The sequence below is a fragment of the Salmo trutta genome, chromosome 5, assembly GCF_901001165.1.
Source record: "Salmo trutta chromosome 5, fSalTru1.1, whole genome shotgun sequence".
NCBI classification, from domain to species: domain Eukaryota; kingdom Metazoa; phylum Chordata; class Actinopteri; order Salmoniformes; family Salmonidae; genus Salmo; species Salmo trutta.
The window spans coordinates 47,201,911-47,222,063 of record NC_042961.1 but is presented as its reverse complement, the minus strand read 5'-3'; the positions used below and the strand labels follow the sequence as shown (position 1 = coordinate 47,222,063).

At 43.9% G+C, this 20,153-nt stretch overlaps 1 protein-coding gene across 1 annotated transcript in view; it reads left to right on the top strand.

Annotated features, from left to right (window-relative positions):
- Positions 1–263: 263 nt before the first annotated feature.
- The window catches only part of LOC115194285 (netrin-1), a 25,117-nt gene continuing 5,227 nt past the window's right edge, over positions 264–20,153 (top strand). Inside the window, exons 1-6 of the mRNA XM_029753891.1 lie at positions 264–737; positions 10,323–11,060; positions 11,410–11,444; positions 11,603–11,806; positions 11,949–12,137; positions 14,760–14,909. Coding sequence (XP_029609751.1) covers positions 10,333–11,060; positions 11,410–11,444; positions 11,603–11,806; positions 11,949–12,137; positions 14,760–14,909 — 1,306 coding nt within the window. The 5' untranslated portion in view covers positions 264–737; positions 10,323–10,332. The remainder of the gene's footprint in view (positions 738–10,322; positions 11,061–11,409; positions 11,445–11,602; positions 11,807–11,948; positions 12,138–14,759; positions 14,910–20,153) is intronic.

The following is a 20,153-nucleotide window of genomic DNA, read 5'->3' as shown; positions in this document are numbered from 1 at the left end:
TGATGCACAGTTGTACCATTTCTCCACTCAATGTATTTGATTGCTCTTGTCACCCTTCCAAGGATAGCATTTCTAAATAACTCCGAGTAACTACTTGAACACACACATACACACACACACACACCTGGGGAAACATTCCTCAAGAGAAGTCATCAATCAGTTTTATGGGGTTTCTCTGGGAAAGTTTCCTCCTCTCTCAGTCACTCGCTTCTCCCTCCATCCCCCATCATTCATCCATTCTCTTTCTTTTATTTCCAGCTTTCCATCTGTGTCTGCTTTAGTTCATCTGCTACGTTAGCGTTACTCACTATACCGCATGTAAGAGCTATCCCCTTCTAGCCTACGTGGTTCAACGATTTTTTTTCTTCCATTTGACGTTTGGAAAATGAGAACAAATATTGCGACGGGAGATTGAAGTCTACAAAAGCAATGATGAACATCAAGGTAATTGGGCCCACTTTGTCTTAATTATCTATCTGCAAATTCTCCGCCAGACTGACTCGCTCTGCACTGTAGTAGGGCACTGTGCAGATGTGAGTTGGAGTTGAGAGAAGCAGCGGCGTCTTGACGTCAGGACGGGACGCCCCTTACTGAGGCGGGCTGCAGCGAGTTGGATCCCCACTCCATGCGCACAGCACAGGGCGCCCGGATAACTGTCCACTTGTTGCGCCCCTATATTGATTAAGACCGCATGAGCCGCCACGAGCGAAGGGAGATCAAACATTGAGACGCATATGGTGAGTGTTCTCATATTTTACATGTTTATGTGTAGCCTATATTTCTTTATTCGCTGTGGCTTCTTTCTGACGGAGGTTCGTAGACCTGTTTTAAATTTAGAATGGAAGGACTAGGCATTGACAAGTTGATCATTTGGACCCGGTGAGAGTGCCAAAGTTCGCGCTATAAGTACACTATACTCAGTCACTTACTCTCCATGGGTAGGCTACAACCCATTGCAGGCTTTATGTATCCAAATGATGATTTACACTTTCTTTTATTGAAGATTGATTTGATATAAACCTGTCGTCTTCATGGGAATATAGGCATATCTGAGCATAATATAGTATTATTGATCAATAAATGGAATCATTTAGCCTGAGACCATTTCATTGGAATATTGATTTATGATGGTAGCCTGTGGTTTATTTAATATCTTAATATCCTAATCTAAGGTAATAATTATTCTTATGTTAATTCAATATTTGAAATCTAAAAAGCCTGTTGTGTTAGTTGGGAGAGTTTCATTGTCAGAACTAAGATTTTTGAAGTATTGGATTGAGAGTCATTTCAAGAGGCGCCTCAATATTTTTAGGACTAGCTGATATACAGTATAAGTCATAACCGTATAAGTCATGAAGTGGATGTTTGCAATTGTATTAATACGTTCATCATCACAAAAAATTAAGGTTATTGTCAGAACTGTTATTCTGTTTCGGGCTCCCCTTTATTTACGTTTAAATTAAATTGAATTGAAATATAATAATAATAACAATAATAATAGACTAATCATTATTATTATTATATGACTAGGGCCTATCGTATTTCCCTCTTGAAAACAGCGATATGCCATTGGGCATGTGTGTTTCTACAGGGACAACAGCCATGATAAATAGCTTAAACTTATTTCAAGAAAATAACGAAAATTGCGATTAATTGCGTGATCAGAAAGATAATACCACTTAAATGCGTAGAATACAATATAGGCTTACATCAGGTTCTGTCTCTGCAAGATGAAGCAAATTTAGCATAATTACTGGAATGTGCAATTATAGACAATTTGGCGGCGCGCAGCAAGTGACCTTGGACAAAAACAATTGTACTAAATTTGATAGACATTTGTGTTAAATTAACCAATCCAACTATTTTTATACGAAGGGTGTTTCATTTATTACACCCATTTGTCTAAACCGGATGGACCCCAGGGTAAAACTCGGGTTTCAATTTATTGAATTAAGATTGGGGAACATTTATATAGCCAACAGTAGGCTATTGCTCTTTTTCCTTAAATATTTTCCTTAAATAATCTCTATTACCTAGGTTGGTTATTCAATTATGATTCAATTTATTGATAGAATAATAACAATAACAATAATTATACTACTAATAATAGGCTTAACAATTCGTGATTTATTGGTCAAAAAAGGCTATTAAGTTCTATTTTCTAAGGAGATAAACGGTCATGTAGCTTTTTGCATGGTAATTCAAATTCCAAACGCATATTATTTTCTATCGAATTGTCTCCAATATGTTTCGTTAAACGAGTTCCAAGGTCAACACAGGCCCATACGCTGCATATATCTGTAGAGATTTCACCTTCGCCTCTTGTCGCCATGAAAAATGTTTCGAGGGGGATTTAATTAACATAACACAAATAGCCTACAATATGTTAATCTATTATCTTGTCATAATCTTCGGTCAATTGAATTGATATCAAACGGGATTTTGTAGGCCTAATTCTTCTTTTGCATGCTTTAAATAGGATTTAATAGGCATGTTCTAAATCTAAGTCAATGGGTGGTCAAAATATACTTTTCTAGGATTCTTATTGTCGTTTCTCTGTGGCCTGCAATTAATTGTGAATTCCACAATGACATGTCTTCCACTTAGTAAAATGGGCTTCACTTTCATTTTAATTTCGCCCGAGGTTGTTTTTGGCATTACTTGAAGATGAAATCACGGACCATGATTTCATGTCCATCTGTTTTTCAATATCGACAATGAAGCGAAACCTCCATGGGTTTGCTTAGCGCATTGTCGACTTGTGTGATAGGTTATAAACTAGCGTGGGACGAGAACCAGAGCGAAATTGAGCGAAATAGCCTCGCTTCCTTTAGGGCACATATGTCAAACTCATTCCACAGAGGGCCGAGTGTCTGTGGGTTTTCGCTCCACCCTTGTACTTGATTGATGAATTAAGGTCACTAATTAGTAAGGAACTCCCCTCACCTGGTTGTTTAGGTCTTAATTTAAATGAAAAAACAAAAACCCACAGACACTCGGCCTCTGTGGAATGAGTTTGACACCTCTGATTTAGGGCAGGGATGTCAAGCTCATTCCATGGAGGGCTTAGTATCTACTGTTTTTTGTTTTTTTTAGTTCCAATTAAGACCTTGAAAACCAGATGAGGGGAAGTCCTAATTAGTGACCTTACTTAATCAATCAAATACAAGGGAGGAGAGAAAACTCACACTCACTCGGCCCTCCGTGGAATGAGTTTGACATGTGCTTTAGGGCCTACGTTCTCTTATTCGATCCCTGAAATATGTCCAAGCTGAGTTGTCTGGCCTGTTTTAAAAAGCTTTTCCCTTTATAAATCATCTTCGTGTCGTTCCATTTCCCTTCTTGACTTCAGGCCGAGGGGCGCCCATAGCAGGCGGCCGTTTGGCTGCGCGTTGGAGGTGCGAACCTGAGGGACAGGGCCTGCTAAAGATACGTGCAACAGCGGCGATAATCCATTTTGTGCGTGCTGTCAGTTGCACCTCCTCACCGCCCCACTAAAATTAGATTATTACACCTAAAACAGTGCTGCTGGAATCTGCTCCGTGTGGAATAACACCCTGTGTTTGAGCGGACAGGAATGCTGTTTGGGAATACAGGGAGAATACATTGCATTTCTCTTCTCCTTGTCTCTATGCTGCGTTATGTTTCAGACGGGCTAAGGACAATTGGAAATGAACAAAGGTGTTACTTGTCAGATGTGATCGCGATAACATGCCCAAGCAGGTGTCCGGTTCAGTTTCACAGTGGAAGGTTCGTGTATCCGTGTGTATTTAGAGCTCATTAATGTATCGAACAGGCCTTAGTCCAGGGTGCATATTGTTATATGCTCTTGAAAGAAGTCATCCACTGTGGACCAGAGTTGTTTGAACATGACCTAATTTCTATCAGGCCTACACTGTTCTTTTCATTTCCTCACGGTATTTAAAATGTACCTTTATTTAACTAGGTTAGTCAGTTAAGAACAAATTCCTATTTTCAATGACAGCCTATGGGTTAACTGCCTTGTTCAGGGACAGAAGGACAGATTTGTACCTTGTCAGCTGGGGGATTGAACTTGCAACCTTTCAGTTACAAGCCCAATGCTCTAACCACTAGGCTACCCTGCCACCCCAATAAACCACTTCCTTTACCCATTTGGATTAGCTATGTAGCCAGTTTAATATAAGTGCATCAGACAACCATATCGAATATTGCACAATAACGAATTAACAAAGCCTACTGTTTACAAAGCACGCTGTCTCCTCTGCCACCATCTTGCATGTTGTATTCTATGGTCGTGCTGAGGCTGTGGCTGGGCTGCGGAATAGCTGGGTAGTGCTCTACACTGCTGCCCATGACAAGGAATGTTAAAGTGTGTGAGACAGGCCAAATCCAGCTCATTTGCTCCAGATACACAGCCCCAAAAGACACAGATTTAGACCGCAGAGTGGAACGGAGGCAAGGGGAGCTGACAGATAGCAGAAGGCATCATCTTCCTTGCCTATGTTCCCTCTTAATGACATCATATTCTCAATTTATTAGCCCTTATTCCTTCACCCACAGTACACCACTTAGCCCTCTCCAAATCCCCCTCCTATCCCTCTGGCCTCCTATTCTCTTTAATATGTCAATGTCTTACTCTCGCTTCCTCCACTTATTCCCTACTTTTATCACCTTCTTACACGTTTCTAACCACCCTCTTACATCCATATTACCACCCTCTATAATGATATCCCTCTCTCAGTGCCCTTATGCTCTCTGTGTCTTACCCCACTTCTTTCACCCCTATTGCCACGCTCATAAGCCTCTCTTACAGCCTGGTATCCAATCTCATCTCTCCCTTAGTACCCCTAGTATACCTTCTTATTATCCGAACCCCAAAGCACAACCTCCCCACACGTTGACAGAACATACAGTAGCAAAGCATTTTAAACAATTGGTGGAAGTGGCAGGATTTTACAGAGCAGACTGTTGGAACCCAAAGCGCTACTTTGAATCTCCTCACACCTTTGACCTTATGACAACTCGTTGAACTCAGAAGTATAAAGGAACGAACGATTATACAAAGTGTCTTAGAGCAGGTTTCTACTGAAGGCTTAGTGTGAGAACATGAGCAGAAGGCTCTCCTGTTAGCTAACTCCCACCATGTTCGACTATGCTGTAAACATGGCCCAGGTTGTCATCCAGTATTTTTCCAGGCCTTCGCCAGCCGAGCACAGCTGAGCACACTGACCGCTGCTGCTTTGAAAGACCGTGCATACTGCCTCCCTCCAGAGACATCACTGACCTTACTTAAACACTATTCGCTTATGTAAGGTTTTTGAAAAGTTACATCATCGAAAGCCTCGGTGACAAATCGTTTTGATACTTTAGTATATACAGTATATGATGCAAGCGTGAAATAGTATTTAATGTCCGTGATCGGTTCATATTTACTCTGGAAAACCGTTATTTATGTGATTCTCCATGATAAGTTATTGTAATGGATATGCCTATTAATTGCCCAAATAATGGCGACACTTGAGTAAATGAGGGATACAAACTATATTGAAAGGAGGGGCTTCAACACAGGTGTGGTTCCTGAGTTAATTAAGCAATTAACATCCCATCATGCTTAGGATCATGTATAAAAGTGCTGGTCAGGCCATTTTTTTGACTACCATGGCTATGCCCCCATAGAATGAAAATGCCCCCATCCACAGGGCACTAGTGGTCACTGAATGGTGTCATGACCATGAAAATAATACAGTTGAAGTTGGAAGTTTACATACACTTAGGTTGGAGTCATTAAAACTCGTTTTTCAACCACTCCACAAATTTCTTGTTAACAAACTATAGTTTTGGCAAGTCGGTTAGGACATCTACTTTGTGCACGACACTAGTAATTCTTCCAACAATTGTTTACAGACAGATTATTTCACTTATAATTCACTGTATCACAATTCCAGTGGGTCAGAAGTTTACATACACTAAGTTGACTGTGCCTTTAAACAGCTTGGAAAATTCCAGAAAATGATGTCATTGCTTTAGAAGCTTCTAATAGGCTAATTGACATAATTTGAGTCAATAGGAGGTTTACCTGTGGATGTATTTCAAGGCCTACCTTCAAACTCAGTGCCTCTTTACTTTACGTCATGGGAAAATCAAAAGAAATCAGCCAAGACCTCAGAAAAAAATTGTAGACCTCCACAAATCTGGGTAATCCTTGGGAGCAATTTCCAAATGCCTGAAGGTACCACGTTCATCTGTACAAACAATAGTACACAAGTATAAGCACCGTGGGACCACGCAGCCGTCATACCGCTCAGGAAGGAGACGCGTTCTGTCTCCTTAGGGATGAACGTACTTTGGTGTGAAAAGTGCAAATCAATCACAGAACAACAGCAAAATACCTTGTGAAGATGCTGGAGGAAACAGGTACAAAAGTATCTATATCCACAGTAAAACGAGTCCTATATCGACATAACCTGAAAGGCCGCTCAGCAAGGAAGAAGCCGCTGCTCCAAAGCCGCCATAAAAAAGCCAGACTACGGTTTGCAAGTGCACATGGGGACAAAGATCGCACTTTTTGGAGAAGTGTCCTTTGGTCTGATGAAACAAAAATAGAACTGTTTGGCCATAATGACCATTGTTATGTTTGGAGGAAAAAGGAGGACGCTTGCAAGCCGAAGAACACCATCCCAACCGTGAAGCACGGGGGTGGCAGCATCATGTTGTGGGGGTGCTTTGCTACCGGAGGGACTGGTGCACTTTATAAAATATATGGCATCACGAGGGAGGAAAATGATGTGGGTATATTGAAACAACATCTCAAGACATCAGTCACAAATGGGTCTTCCAAATGGACAATTACCCCAAGCAAACTTCCACAATTGTGGCAAAATGGCTTAAGGACAACAAAGTCAAGATATTGGAGTGGCCATCACAAAGCCCTGACCTCAATCCTATAGAACATTTTTGGGCAGAACTGAAAAAGCGTGTGTGAGCAAGGAGGCCTACAAACCTGACTCAGTTGCACCAGCTCTGTCAGGAGGAAGGGGCCAAAATTCACCCAACTTATTGTGGGAAGCTTGTGGAAGACTACCCAAAACGTTTGACCCAAGTTAAACAATTTAAAGGCAATGCTACCAAATACTAATTGAGAGTATGTAAACTTCTGACCCACTGGGAATGTGATAAAAGAAATAAATCATTCTCTCTACTAATATTCTGACATTTCACATTCTTATAATAAAGTGGTGGTCCTAAATAACCTAAGACAGGGAATTTTTACTTGGATTAAATGTCAGAAATTGTGAAAAACTGAGTTTAAATGTATTTGGCTAAGGTGTATGTAAACTTCCGACTTCAATTGTGTAAACCATATGCAATGGCCTTCTTAGTCACAAGATCTCAACTCAGTTGAACACTTATTGGAGATTCTGGAGCTGCGCCTAAGACAGCGTTTTCCATCAACAAAACAACAAATTATGGATTTTTTTGTGGAAGAATGGTGTCTCATCCTTCCAATAGAGTTCCACTTCCAGACACTTGTAGAATCTCTGCCAAAGTACATCAAAGCTGTTCTGGCCCGTGGTGCCCCAACGCCCCATTAAGACACTTTATGATGGTGTTTCCTTTATTTTGTCAGTTACTTCTATGTTGTACAATATTTTGGGATATGAATATTTTTCTTGTCTTCTTCTCGTCTTTAAAGCTCTATTAAAGAGGAATGCCACTCATCCACCGTGTTCTTCCGACATGCTGGGTGTGTGAATTTATGGAAAGTGACTGAGAAAAAACATTGAAACAATATCTGGTGGCTGGGTTACATTCCAGGTGCCAGACTGGCGATCTGGTATCGGAGCAGAGGGGAATGAGGGGGGCAAGGGTCTGGATTTGGCCTGGGGGCACAGAGAATGGTGAGGCGCACTTTAAAGAGCCCTGTGCTGAGTGCTCCTCTCTGAAAAGCTTCCCTCCATCATGTAGTTTGTTATGGGGGCTATGCTTAATTGGTGGTAATGTTACCGTGAAAGACGAGTGCAAATAACGTCATGGGGAATAGCAAACAACCCCCTCGCCTCTGTATCCTAACCCCCCTTAACCCATTACGCCCCTACCCACCAACAGCATCTTGTCTGAACTTCTCAGACATTCCCCCATCACCACAACCCCTTTTTAAGAATCCTTCCATGAATCCCCCTAACCCACCATCCCACCACCATCTTTACCTCCTTATACCATCTCTTCCCCTGATTATACTGTACCAGACATCCCCTCTCCCCATCTCGCCTTCCGCTTCTCCCCTCGAGCGAATCCCTTCACCCTGACGCCAATATGAGACCTAATTAATCAGTCGATCAATTAATGAGGCTGGGTTTTTAGCTGGCTGTTCGGGTTCCCAACGGGGCATGTTGCAACACGTGTGGAATGCTCAAGGGGTGCACACCGGACCCCAGGAATGCGTCAGAGCAGGACAGGGGCTGCAGTCGGACCACTCGTCACCTCAGCCGCCGGTCGTGGCGTTTCCAGTAACGACACCCCAAAACATAGCCGCCCGATATACCTGACAAGCCTCATCATCCACCCGATCCCAGTCTGCTTTTGGGGGTCTCGCAGGGAATCATAACGCGTTTTGGTAGGGTGACTTGAGTAATAACTTCCGTTGTAACCCCCCCCCGGAGCCACTTATAGTGCTGTAGTCCTAAGAGAAGCCTCAAGTTTTGGGCTGTGGTTTAACTGGCCCTGGGTGACTCCCAACCATTTTTTCTATCCTCTATCCTCTCCTATGGGGTTGGTTTATACAGCCCCACTGACTGCACTGTTAGTGTCAAACGCTTGTTAGGACATCGTCAATCAAGACGCAGTTAGAGATATTCCCAGAATATGGTGCATGTGAGATATATATATATATATATATATATATATATATAGAGAGAGAGAGAGAGAGAGAGAGAGAGAGAGAGAGAGAGAGAGAGAGAGAGAGAGAGAGAGAGAGAGAGAGAGAGAGAGAGAGAGAGAGAGAGAGAGAGAGAGAGAGAGAGAGAGAGAGAGAGAGAGAGAGAGAGAGAGAGAGAGAGAGAGAGAGAGAGAGAGAGAGAGAGAATGCAATGACAGTAGAGAGGGAATGAGTAAAAGGGGAGGAGGGAAAGAGCGAGACAGACACTGCATAGCAGAGATACATTTACAGAGAAATAGAGGAGGGCCTGGAAAAGTATTGGATCCTAACAATCTGTGTCTTTGTAAATTGCTTGGTGTGAAGTGTTGGATAGGAGTCTTGCTTGCTTGCCCCCAGCCTATCCGTCTGTCTATAAAACCGCAAAGTTTGTTGTAGATCATGTTGGCAGGAAAGTAGACGCATTGTTCGCCCATGTCTGCAGGCGCAAATGAAGTAACCTTCTCTGGTATCACTATCAATTCTTGGCAGACAAATACATTTAACACATCACCAGCCGTTTTAGGAGGGAAGGGAATCTGTTCACACTAAGGACATACACAAGTCCGTGTTTGTCTTCTCACAGGAAGTGACTGTACAGGGGTTTAAGCTGAACACACATTTCTCGCGTTCTCTTCTATAAATCTTTCCCTCCATCTTCCACACTAAGCTCCATCTCTCCTTCCTTCCCCTCTCTTTGTCTTTCTTTCTCACACCCTCTCTCTCTCTCTCTCCTTCCATTTCTCTCCACACTTTGGGCTCCAAAACTCGGGTTCCTGCCCATGTGCGTTGAGTAGAGTGGAGTGGAGCAGAGCGGCGGGAGAAGGATTTAAAAGGAGGACCATAAAGATGATGGATGCTGCCCAGCTTGTGTTTTCAGACCCAGCTGTTTTTTGTCATCCCGTACAGACCCGCTGGTTTTCTGTATGCTTTCATCCATCTCATCCACACATTCATCCACTCTTTATACGCTGTCATCCATCCACTCGTCCACTCTGCATACGCTCTTCACTTTTGTACACGCTTTTATCCATACACTCAAGCACGACTTATGGGCTGGGTTTCTATACACTCTCATCCATACACTCATCCACTCGGTATATGCTTTCATCCTTACACTCATCCGCTCTTTATGGGCCAAGATAATAGGTTTTTAAAGACTGTCGTGGGTAGAGAAATAGAGCTGTTTAATGGTGGAGGTAGATTTGGTTGGATTGTATGAGGGATACGAGGGATGTTAAAATGTTCATGGTGGTGCTGCGAGCTGGTGTGTTTTCAATAAAGGCACAGGTGGTCTCTCTACCTCAGACGGCCCCTCCCTTTGGCTCCAACCGCAAGTCATATAAATCCATCAATATATTTTCCTTTTATGATTTCACCCCGTCGCTTTATCCCCTAAAATTGTTAATTTTTTTATTTTCTCCCACAGGCTCGATGACATGATGTTCCTGTCCTTCTTCCCTCTCCCCTCCTTGGCCCTCCCTTTTCTCCTACTTCTCCTCACTTTCCTCCCTCCTTCCCTCCTTTCCCCTTCCCTCTCTCACTCCCCTCTGAGCTGGACCTCACCCCATGACCCCTGCTACCACTTGGATGGGCGTCCGCGACACTGCCTGTCGGAATTCATCAATGCCGCCCACGGTGTCCCTGTCAGTACCGCCCACTCCCTCCGAGGACCCCCAGACCAGAAAGCGGTTAACGTCAGCTCCCTCACGGACCTCCACAACCCCCACAACTTGACCTGCTGGACGGCCCAGGCGGGAGGCCTCGACGGCGGGGACTGGGTCCTCACCCTTCCCCTGGGTCGACGCTTCGAGGTCACCTACATTAGCCTGCAGTTCTGCCAGCAGGGGGAGCCGTCAGACCCCGTCTCCTTATCCGTGCTCAAGTCTATGGACCACGGGCGCACCTGGAGGCCCATGCAGCACTACTCCAGCGACTGCCCCGGGAAGTTTGGGCTCCAGGCCCAGACGGTAGCCCAGACCAGGCACCAGGAGACGGAGCCTCTGTGCTCAGACCCCCGCCCCCTGCAGAGGCACCGGGGAGGCATGTTGCTGGCCTTCTCCACCCTGGATGGAAGACCCTCCTCTCCAGACTTTGACTACAGCCCCACCCTGCAGGACTGGGTGACGGCCACGGACATACGGTTAGTGTTCCACGAGGTGACCCAGTCCCAGCAGACCAAGGTGGGGAGTTCGGAGGGGAAAAGGGGGGAGGTCGGCTGGGGGGAGGGAGCGGGTGGGGGTGTTCTGAGGTGGAGGGCAGGGTCGAAGAACGAGGCTGTGGTGGGTCAGGTGGATAAGGTGAATGGGGACAACAATAAATGGGGGTTTGTGGAGAAGGAGAGAAAAAAGGCAGAAAAACGAAAGAGGAACGGAGGAGGATACAACAAAGGGTCGGGGGATCGGGGAGAGGACGGACACAACGTGACACGGAAGGAGTCAGAAGGAGACACTACGGAAATAGACATCTCCAAAAGAGGAAACAAAAAAGGAAAAGGGCGTGGCCATGAGAGGGAGGGGGACCACCATTGGAGTCCGTGTCAGGAAGGCAGCATCTGTGGTTGGACAATCGACAGCAAGCAGGAGAGAATCAACAAGGGGCGGGAACTTAGGAGGAGGAGGAACAACCAACAGAACTCTAAAGTGAGAGCGAATCGGAATCTTGAGCTGGCTCCTCCCTCTCCATTGATCTCCGCCCCCCCTGTCCGGCCCGCCCTGGCCCTCTCCGACCTGCAGGTGGGGGGCAGGTGTAAGTGTAACGGACATGCCTCTCGGTGTCGTCGTGATGATGCGGGCCGGGCGGTGTGTGTGTGTGAGCACCACACAGCAGGGGCGGACTGCGATGTTTGTGAGGACTTCTACTACGACAGGCCCTGGCAACGAGCCACGCCCAGTCAGCCACAGCCGTGCGTCTGTGAGTCACACCCCCCCATTACTGTGTCTGTGTGTGCGTGTGTGTATGTATGTGTGTGCAAATTGGATCATGGATGTAAACTTTACTGCCTTTACTGAAATTCATTCATTCCCTCCCTCCCTCCCTCCCTCCCTCCCTCCAGCGTGTGAGTGTAACAGCCACTCCTCTAAGTGTCGGTTCAGCATGGAGGTGTTCCAGCAGTCGGGCCGGCGCAGCGGGGGAGTATGTCTGAAGTGTCGGCATCACACAGCGGGGCGTCACTGCCAGTACTGCCAGAACGGATACACCCGAGACCACAGCAAGCCCCCCACCCATCGCAAGACCTGCCAACGTCAGTCAGAGGGAGGGAGGGAGGGAGAGAGTGTGTGTGTTTATGTGTGTGCGTGTGCGTGCACATTAAAGCGGTTGTGCCTGTATTAAGTCGCACCGACCAGCTGTGTATCTTATCCATGCAGAGATCAGTGTGTGTCCAAGTGTGTGCGCATCTGCATCTGTTAGGATATCTGTTTCTCTTTGTGCATCTGCTAGTCTACAAGGTACGCCTACATGTGTCTGTGTTCCAGCCTCCTCCACGGTGTTTATGAGGTAGTTACATTGTGACAGAGGACAGTTATTTCTGTATGCCAGTCGACTGGATTTCGTGTTCATGTCGTTACCACTGGCTGGAATCCACCCTAACATTTGACCTTTGACTGGTCACATGCTCTAAGTGACTGTGACACTCTGGCATGCTTTTGGGGCGGTTGACCGAAGTCCTAATATAACTACTGTTAATGGAGCGAGGTCATGCACATGACACATGCAGGTGCGCGTGTGTGTGATTGAGCGTGTGTGTCGTGCAAGTGCGAGGGGGTTGCAGTTATAGCAATATTGGAGTAATGTAAATAGATAGATTAGAATGAGATATTTTAGCCGTGGTGCCAGTCTCTTTCAGCTTTTTATTTTTGAAATATTTTGTTGTTGTTGTTTCGGTATAATTTTTTTTAGGTAAATATATATAGTCTCTTTCAGCTCTTGCCAACTCCTTATGGAATTGTCATGTCACATTTGACTTGAGTAACAAGGAGTTGGCAAGAGAGCAGCAACAGAGTAGCATCCAGGCCATAAATACACTCCCCCCTGTGTGTCTGTGGACAGTGCAGCTAGCATTTTATTGTATTTGAGGGTATTTTCATACATATCAGTTTTACCGTTTAGAAATGAAAGAACTTTATGTATCTGGTTCCCCCATTTGAAGATGTCAAAAATATTTGATACACTTATAGTGTATCAAAAATGTAATATTTAGTCCCATATTCCTTACACACAGTGACTACATCAAGCTTGTGACTTTACAAATGTGTTGGATTCATTCACAGCTTGTTTTGGTTGTTTCGGATTGTCTTTTGCCCAATAGGAAGTGAATGATGAGTAATGTATTGTGTCCTTTTGGGGTCCCTTTTATTGTAAGTAAGAAAAGAAGAGGCTTCTGAACTGGTCTACATTAATGTAGGTAGCATCCACAGATGATCATGGATAAGCATTACAGATAATGAATGAATTGATGAATTGTGAATGATCAAACATTTGAAAGTTACAGAGGGATAAAGATCACCCCCCCACCCAAAAAATACTAATCTCTACCGGTAATGGTGAGAGGTTAGCGTGTTTGGTTGTAGCCTCTGTCACTTTCTCACTCATCATTATTCATGATTCATTCATGATTTTTCTTAACCTTGGCATTATCAGGATTCATTTAGAAGTGTTACGAAAAATCATATCTTATTCCAGTCATTATTCACCATTCAGTGACTTTTTTCAAAACATACTTTAATACACTCTAAGTGAATTTTGTCAAAATACTTTTGACATCTTCAAATGGGGGGACTAGATACATAAAGTGCTTTCATTTCTAAACGGTAAAGCATATGTACAGGTGAAAGCTATGATTCATTATTGATGTCACTTGTTAAATCTACTTCAATCAGTGTAGATGAAGGGGAGGAGACAGGTTAAAGAAGGAATTTTAAGCCTTGAGACAATTGAGACATGGATTGTGTATGTATCCTATTCAGAGGGTGAATGGACAAGACAAAAGATTGAACTGCCTTTGAACAGGGTATGGTAGTAGGTGCCAGGCACACCGGTTTGTATCAAGAACTGCAACGCTGCTGGGTTTTTCACGCTCAGCAGTTTCCCGTGTGCATCAAGAATGGTCCACCAGCCAAAGGACATCAAGCCAACTTGACACAACTGTGGGAAACATTGGAGTCAACACGGGCCAAAAGGCCCTGACAAATTGAGGCTGTTCTGAGGGAAAGTGTTCTGAATGTTTTGTACACTCAGTGTATTTGTAGCCAAATAGATTTGTAACTTATGGAAGTTACATTAGTACTATTTATGTGTCATAATATTATGTGATTTAATCATCAATGATAGATAAATGAACCATGTTTATTTGATCAATGTTCCGGCCAAGTCAACCGTTTTCCGAGCCTTAGTGACCTGCCCTCAGAGCTAATTACTTAAAGGTGTTTGAAGTATCTGTAAGGGTTTGTTTAAACTACATTACTGGAGGAAAAACAGACCTACTAGAGAATGGCTTCCTCTTTCTATCTGTGCCCTTTCGATGACCCCAACTCTGCCTTTCTCCCTCCTTCCTTCTAAACTGCTTTGTCATTCATCCTTTTACATCCCATTTCCATGTTTGCTTTGTCCATGGTATCATTATTTTCACTCCTATCTAAAATTCATTTTTCTGTCGTCTTTAATCTGTCTTCCCTCCATCGTTCCCTCTCTCTGTGTTTGTCATCTCTCTCTCCCTCGCTCCTTTTCTTCTCTCTCTCTCTTTCCCTCTTGTACATTCATAGAAGCTTTATTAGGAGCAATCAAATGTTATTAATACAATGCTCTTTACTATGTGACATTAACCTTCTCTCTCCTCCCATCCCTCCATCTTCTCCTGCTCTCTCAGCGTGTCAGTGTCACCCTATGGGTGCTGTGGGTCTCTGGTGTAACCAGACATCGGGGCAGTGTCTGTGTCGGGATGGCGTGATGGGATTGAGATGCAACCGCTGCGCCCCTGGTTACAAACAGGGGCACTCCCCACTCCGCCCCTGCATCCGTAAGTCTACTTTACTAAACTACTCTGTCTGGAAACTGTCCTCCATGTTGGAGCCAAACTTCTAATGACAATAACATTCTCATGGGGATTTTTGAAAGAATGTGATTGTCCTGGAGCTTTGGAATCAAAATGGTACCCGTGTTATTACATGGTTCTCTGGCCAACTAAGCCCAACTGGCCAACTAAGCCCAACTGCAGAGTTTCATAGTCACTTGAGTCATACTCCTGTGCAGGAGTATGGCAGTCACAAAATTTCATCAGCCGGTGATTGTCAAGCAAATAACTGTTGGTCTCATGGTAATTGACCGTTAATTAACATAAACACATTTAGCATCTCCTGGCTTCCGCACATAGCCTACAAGCCACTGATGCAGACCTTTGGGACATCTACATTTTAGTTTAATAAATCCATAATCCACCTTCACAATAAATCGATTATTTATTTTAGACAGTTCGAAAGAAACATGATAGGAAGAAAATGTAGTCTATTTCAGAAGAACAGAATAGCATACTCTGAGATGTCCTTATGTTAGGTCCCGATCTGGGCTACATTAGTTAATTTAGAAAACAAGATTTGGTTAGAAATTCCGTGCCATTATTTTATATTATTTTATAGTATGAAAAATACAATTGAACAAAGCTGAATAAAATAGAAAGGATATTTTCTCCAAATGATTTGAGGGAGTGTGCACATGTGGCTATTCTGTGTTGAGCAGTTAAAAAAAGAAATAGGTACTCCTATATGCTTAATTTAGAGTTATTAATGTAACTTAAATAACTCTACAAATATTGGGCTATATGTTTTTATTTTTAATACATTGTGAGGCTGCATGATGTGACTCTAATGATGATTTGAAAAAAGTTGCTTGAAAGGCATGAGCTCTGCTTTGTTTATTGTGCAGGCTGTACACTCTTCATTCACAATTTGAATTAATTTCCCAGAGGGATTCCCTTTGTGTGGCAGTAATGCACCTTAAAAAACTCCATGCCAGGCTTTCCGTGTGGCACAGCGGTCTAAGGCACTACATCACAGTGTTGCGGCGTCACTACAGCCTTGGGTTTGATCCCAGGCTGTGACATTACCGGCCGTGACCGGGAGTCCCATAGGGCGGCGCACAATTGGCCTTGCGTCGTCCAAGTTAGGGTTTGGCCGGGGGAGCTTTACTTGGCTCATCGTGCTCTAGTGACTCCTTGTGACAGGCCGGGCGCCTGCAGGCTGATTTTGGTCGTCAGTTGAACAGTGTTTCCTCTGACACATTGGTGTGGGTGGCTTACGGGTTAAGCGAGCGGGTGTTAAAAAACGCGGTTTGGCGGGTCATGTTTCGGTGGACACATGACTCGACCTTAGCCTCTCCCGAGCCCATTGGGGAGTTGCAGAGATGAGACAAGATCTTATCACAAGGGATTAAAAAATACCATAAATACATTCCTTTTGCGGTCAGTGGCCATTGTTCCCTTCTCCCTGAGTGCTGCATGCTCAGAAACATCTCTCACTCACATGGCTCTCCATCACATGATCAGGTCTTTCTCACGGGCTACAAGTGAAGACAGACACTTCGGGGACGCAAATGCGGGCGTATTTATCCAATTCCGAGGTGCATATTGAAGATATTGGAAGAACTGTCCACATTTACTTTTCATCAGCCAACAAGATGAGTAGGCCTAACAAACAGCAAAAGCAATTACCTATGTCAATCTATTATTCCCCATATTAATAAAGCTGAGCTATTCTCTACTGTGCGATAAATAAATATTCCAAACATATTCTGGGACAGTTGTGGGATGCAATAGATCCCAAATTAATACAAAACTAGCATCAAAAAAAGTTTTTACGCAATGAGGCAACAGATCAGAACATTTACCGTAAAATGTAATAAACTATTAGGCTAATTCTTCACATTAAAAGCGTAGCAATGGCACACGGCAGTAGGCTATAAGTGTGAATGTTCCATTAGTGGGAAAACACCATTATAAAAAGTGACCGCAAATGTTATTATGAATTGTAATGCTTTCATTATAAAGGTGGATTTTTATGGTGAAAAGGATCTTCCACCAAACTTAAAACTCACTCGCTGCGTATGTATTCCAGTTAGGATCTACACCCCTTGTAAAGTCAATTAATGTGCTTCATTTTAAGAAGTTATTTGGCTTTAGTTGTGAAACAAACTTTATCAAAACATATAGACCTATGGGCTAGGCTACATGAGGTGTGTGACTCTGATTAGAAAAAGTAGCAAAAACAAGGCATTGTTCTTTCCTTAAGTTGGGCATCATTCACAAGTGATAATATATACTGCTCAAAAAAATAAAGGGAACACTTAAACAACACATCCTAGATCTGAATGAAAAATTAAAGTGGAAAACCACACTACAGGCTGATCCAACTTTGATGTAATGTCCTTAAAACAAGTCAAAATGAGGCTCAGTAGTGTGTGTGGCCTCCACGTGCCTGTATGACCTCCCTACAATGCCCGGGCATGCTCCTGATGAGGTGGCGGATGTTCTCCTGAGGGATCTCCTCCCAGACCTGGACTAAAGCATCCGCCAACTCCTGGACAGTCTGTGGTGCAACGTGGCGTTGGTGGATGGAGCGAGACATGATGTCCCAGATGTGCTCAATTGGATTCAGGTCTGGGGAACGGGCGGGCCAGTCCATAGCATCAATGCCTTCCTCTTGCAGGAACTGCTGACACACTCCAGCCACATGAGGTCTAGCATTGTCTTGCATTAGGAGGAACCCAGGGCCAACCGCACCAGCATATGGTCTCACAAGGGGTCTGAGGATCTCATCTCGGTACCTAATGGCAGTCAGGGCTACCTCTGGCGAGCACATGGCCCCCCAAAGAAATGCCACCCCACACCATGACTGACCCACCGCCAAACCGGTCATGCTGGAGGATGTTGCAGGCAGCAGAACGTTCTCCAGAGCGTCTCCAGACTCTGTCACGTCTGTCACGTGCTCAGTGTGAACCTGCTTTCATCTGTGAAGAGCACAGGGCGCCAGTGGCGAATTTAACAATCTTGGTGTTCTCTGGCAAATGCTAAACGTCCTGCACGGTGTTGGGCTGTAAGCACAACCCCCACCTGTGGACGTCGGGCCCTCATACCACCCTCATGGAGTCTGTTTCTGACCGTTTGAGCAGACACATGCACATTTGTGGCCTGCTGGAGGTCATTTTGCAGGGCTCTGGCAGTGCTTCTCCTGCTCCTCCTTGCACAAAGGCGGAGGTAGCGGTCCTGCTGCTGGGTTGTTGCCCTCCTACGGCCTCCTCCACGTCTCCTGATGTACTGGCCTGTCTCCTGGTAGCGCCTCTATGCTCTGGACACTACGCTGACAGACACAGCAAACCTTCTTGCCACAGCTCGCATTGTTGTGCCATCCTGGATGAGCTGCACTACCTGAGCCACTTGTGTGGGTTGTAGACTCCGTCTCATGCTACCACTAGAGTGAAAGCACCGCCAGCATTCAAAAGTGACCAAAACATCAGCCAGGAAGCATAGGAACTGAGAAGTGGTCTGTGGTCCCCACCTGCAGAACCACTCCTTTATTGGGGGTGTCTTGTTAATTGCCTATAATTTCCACCTGTTGTCTATTCCATTTGCACAACAGCATGTGAAATTTATTGTCAATCAGTGTTGCTTCCTAAGTGGACAGTTTGATTTCACAGAAGTGTGATTGACTTGGAGTTACATTGTGTTGTTTAAGTGTTCCCTTTATTTTTTTGAGCAGTGTATAATTCACAAGTGATAGGCTAATATTGTCACCCATCAGACTATTCTGGATTTAATCTTGTCTTTACATATACTAAATAATATATGTGTGAAATTTATTTGGATTTAAAATGGACCATTATCATGCACCTGGCTCAAAAAAAATACATGTCATCTCTATGCACTTAAATAGCGAATGGAGGACGCTTTTCCCCGTGGTTCATTTTCATGCCAGCCAGGTAGGCTATACTCCTGTTGTAAAGATAAGAAATGTGCTTAATATTAGGAAAGTTGAGAAATAAATATAGTAGGCCCAGCCTATGGAAAACTGATAGGAGACTCCTCTTTTTAATAGAGGCCATCAAAACTATGTTTTCTCTCGCAATTGCATAGCCTATAGAAGTGTTGTGCAACATGAGCTCATGGGCTTTCATTAAGTATTTGATTCGATTTTCAATTACATTTGCATTGATGTCAAAGTGATTAGAGGTACAATAGAGTGCTGAGTAACAAGCAGTTTGGTAGGCTACTAATGACCATCAGCAGCATCAGAGCTTGGAGAAGCCTAATTACTGTGACTAAGCAACAGTGACTAAGCAACAGCTCTAGCTCTAATTACTGTGACTAAGCAACAGGTCTAGGTCCCCTCGATTTTTAAAAACAGGTGTTAAATGCCAATTTCTAGTGACTTCTGAGAAAAGGATACAGACAAATCTTAGCTTACAAATGGGCATATTTACAAGGCTAAGGGGCATTGCAGAGGGGCATTTACTCTGGTACAGTCTAATCAGTCTTATTTTTTTATTTTTTTTATTTTATTAGGGCCATGGCCATTCATGCTGTACTGAATACCAATGTGACTGTTAAGTGGATATATTCAGTTAAACAACCGTTTTGAACTCTGATTCACACTATAGATCATAAGTCTATGAACTTTCTAGGCTTGGAGAGGCTTTCTCACTATCTTACCCGTTTGTTTGGGGCCTCTCTCGCTCTCCCTCTCTGCCTGTCTGTCTGTTCATGGTTGTCAGTCTCCTGCCATGCTCATGGTAGCACCAAACAAAGTCTTAGCACATGGAGCACACCTTCGTGACCCATTATCACTGTGATGAAGTCAATAACATTTTACTGCAGCGGGCTAAATCAGGGTCACACAGAGGGTTTCTTGGTAGTCTTAAACAAATCTACTTTGAAACAGAAGTATACATCTCACACACATGGTTATGGGTTTACAAAGAAGAAGACACCTGTACCATGTCAGATATAGAGTTGAAATGTATTCCATTTTGAGTTTCCATCCCAATACTACACTTTATATACATCACAGAAGACTGAAATATAACAAAACTATTTTACATAGAAACACCGGGTTTTCGGCAGGTTTTTTGAAACAATGTTTATTAATGATGAAATTATGAAAAACATGAATAGCATTCCACCCATGAGGCCACTAGAGGGCGATTTGGTCATTTGACTGCAGGAAAGGGCTACTGACATCTAATCTGAAATCACTCAAATTCATGCGCTAGTTTG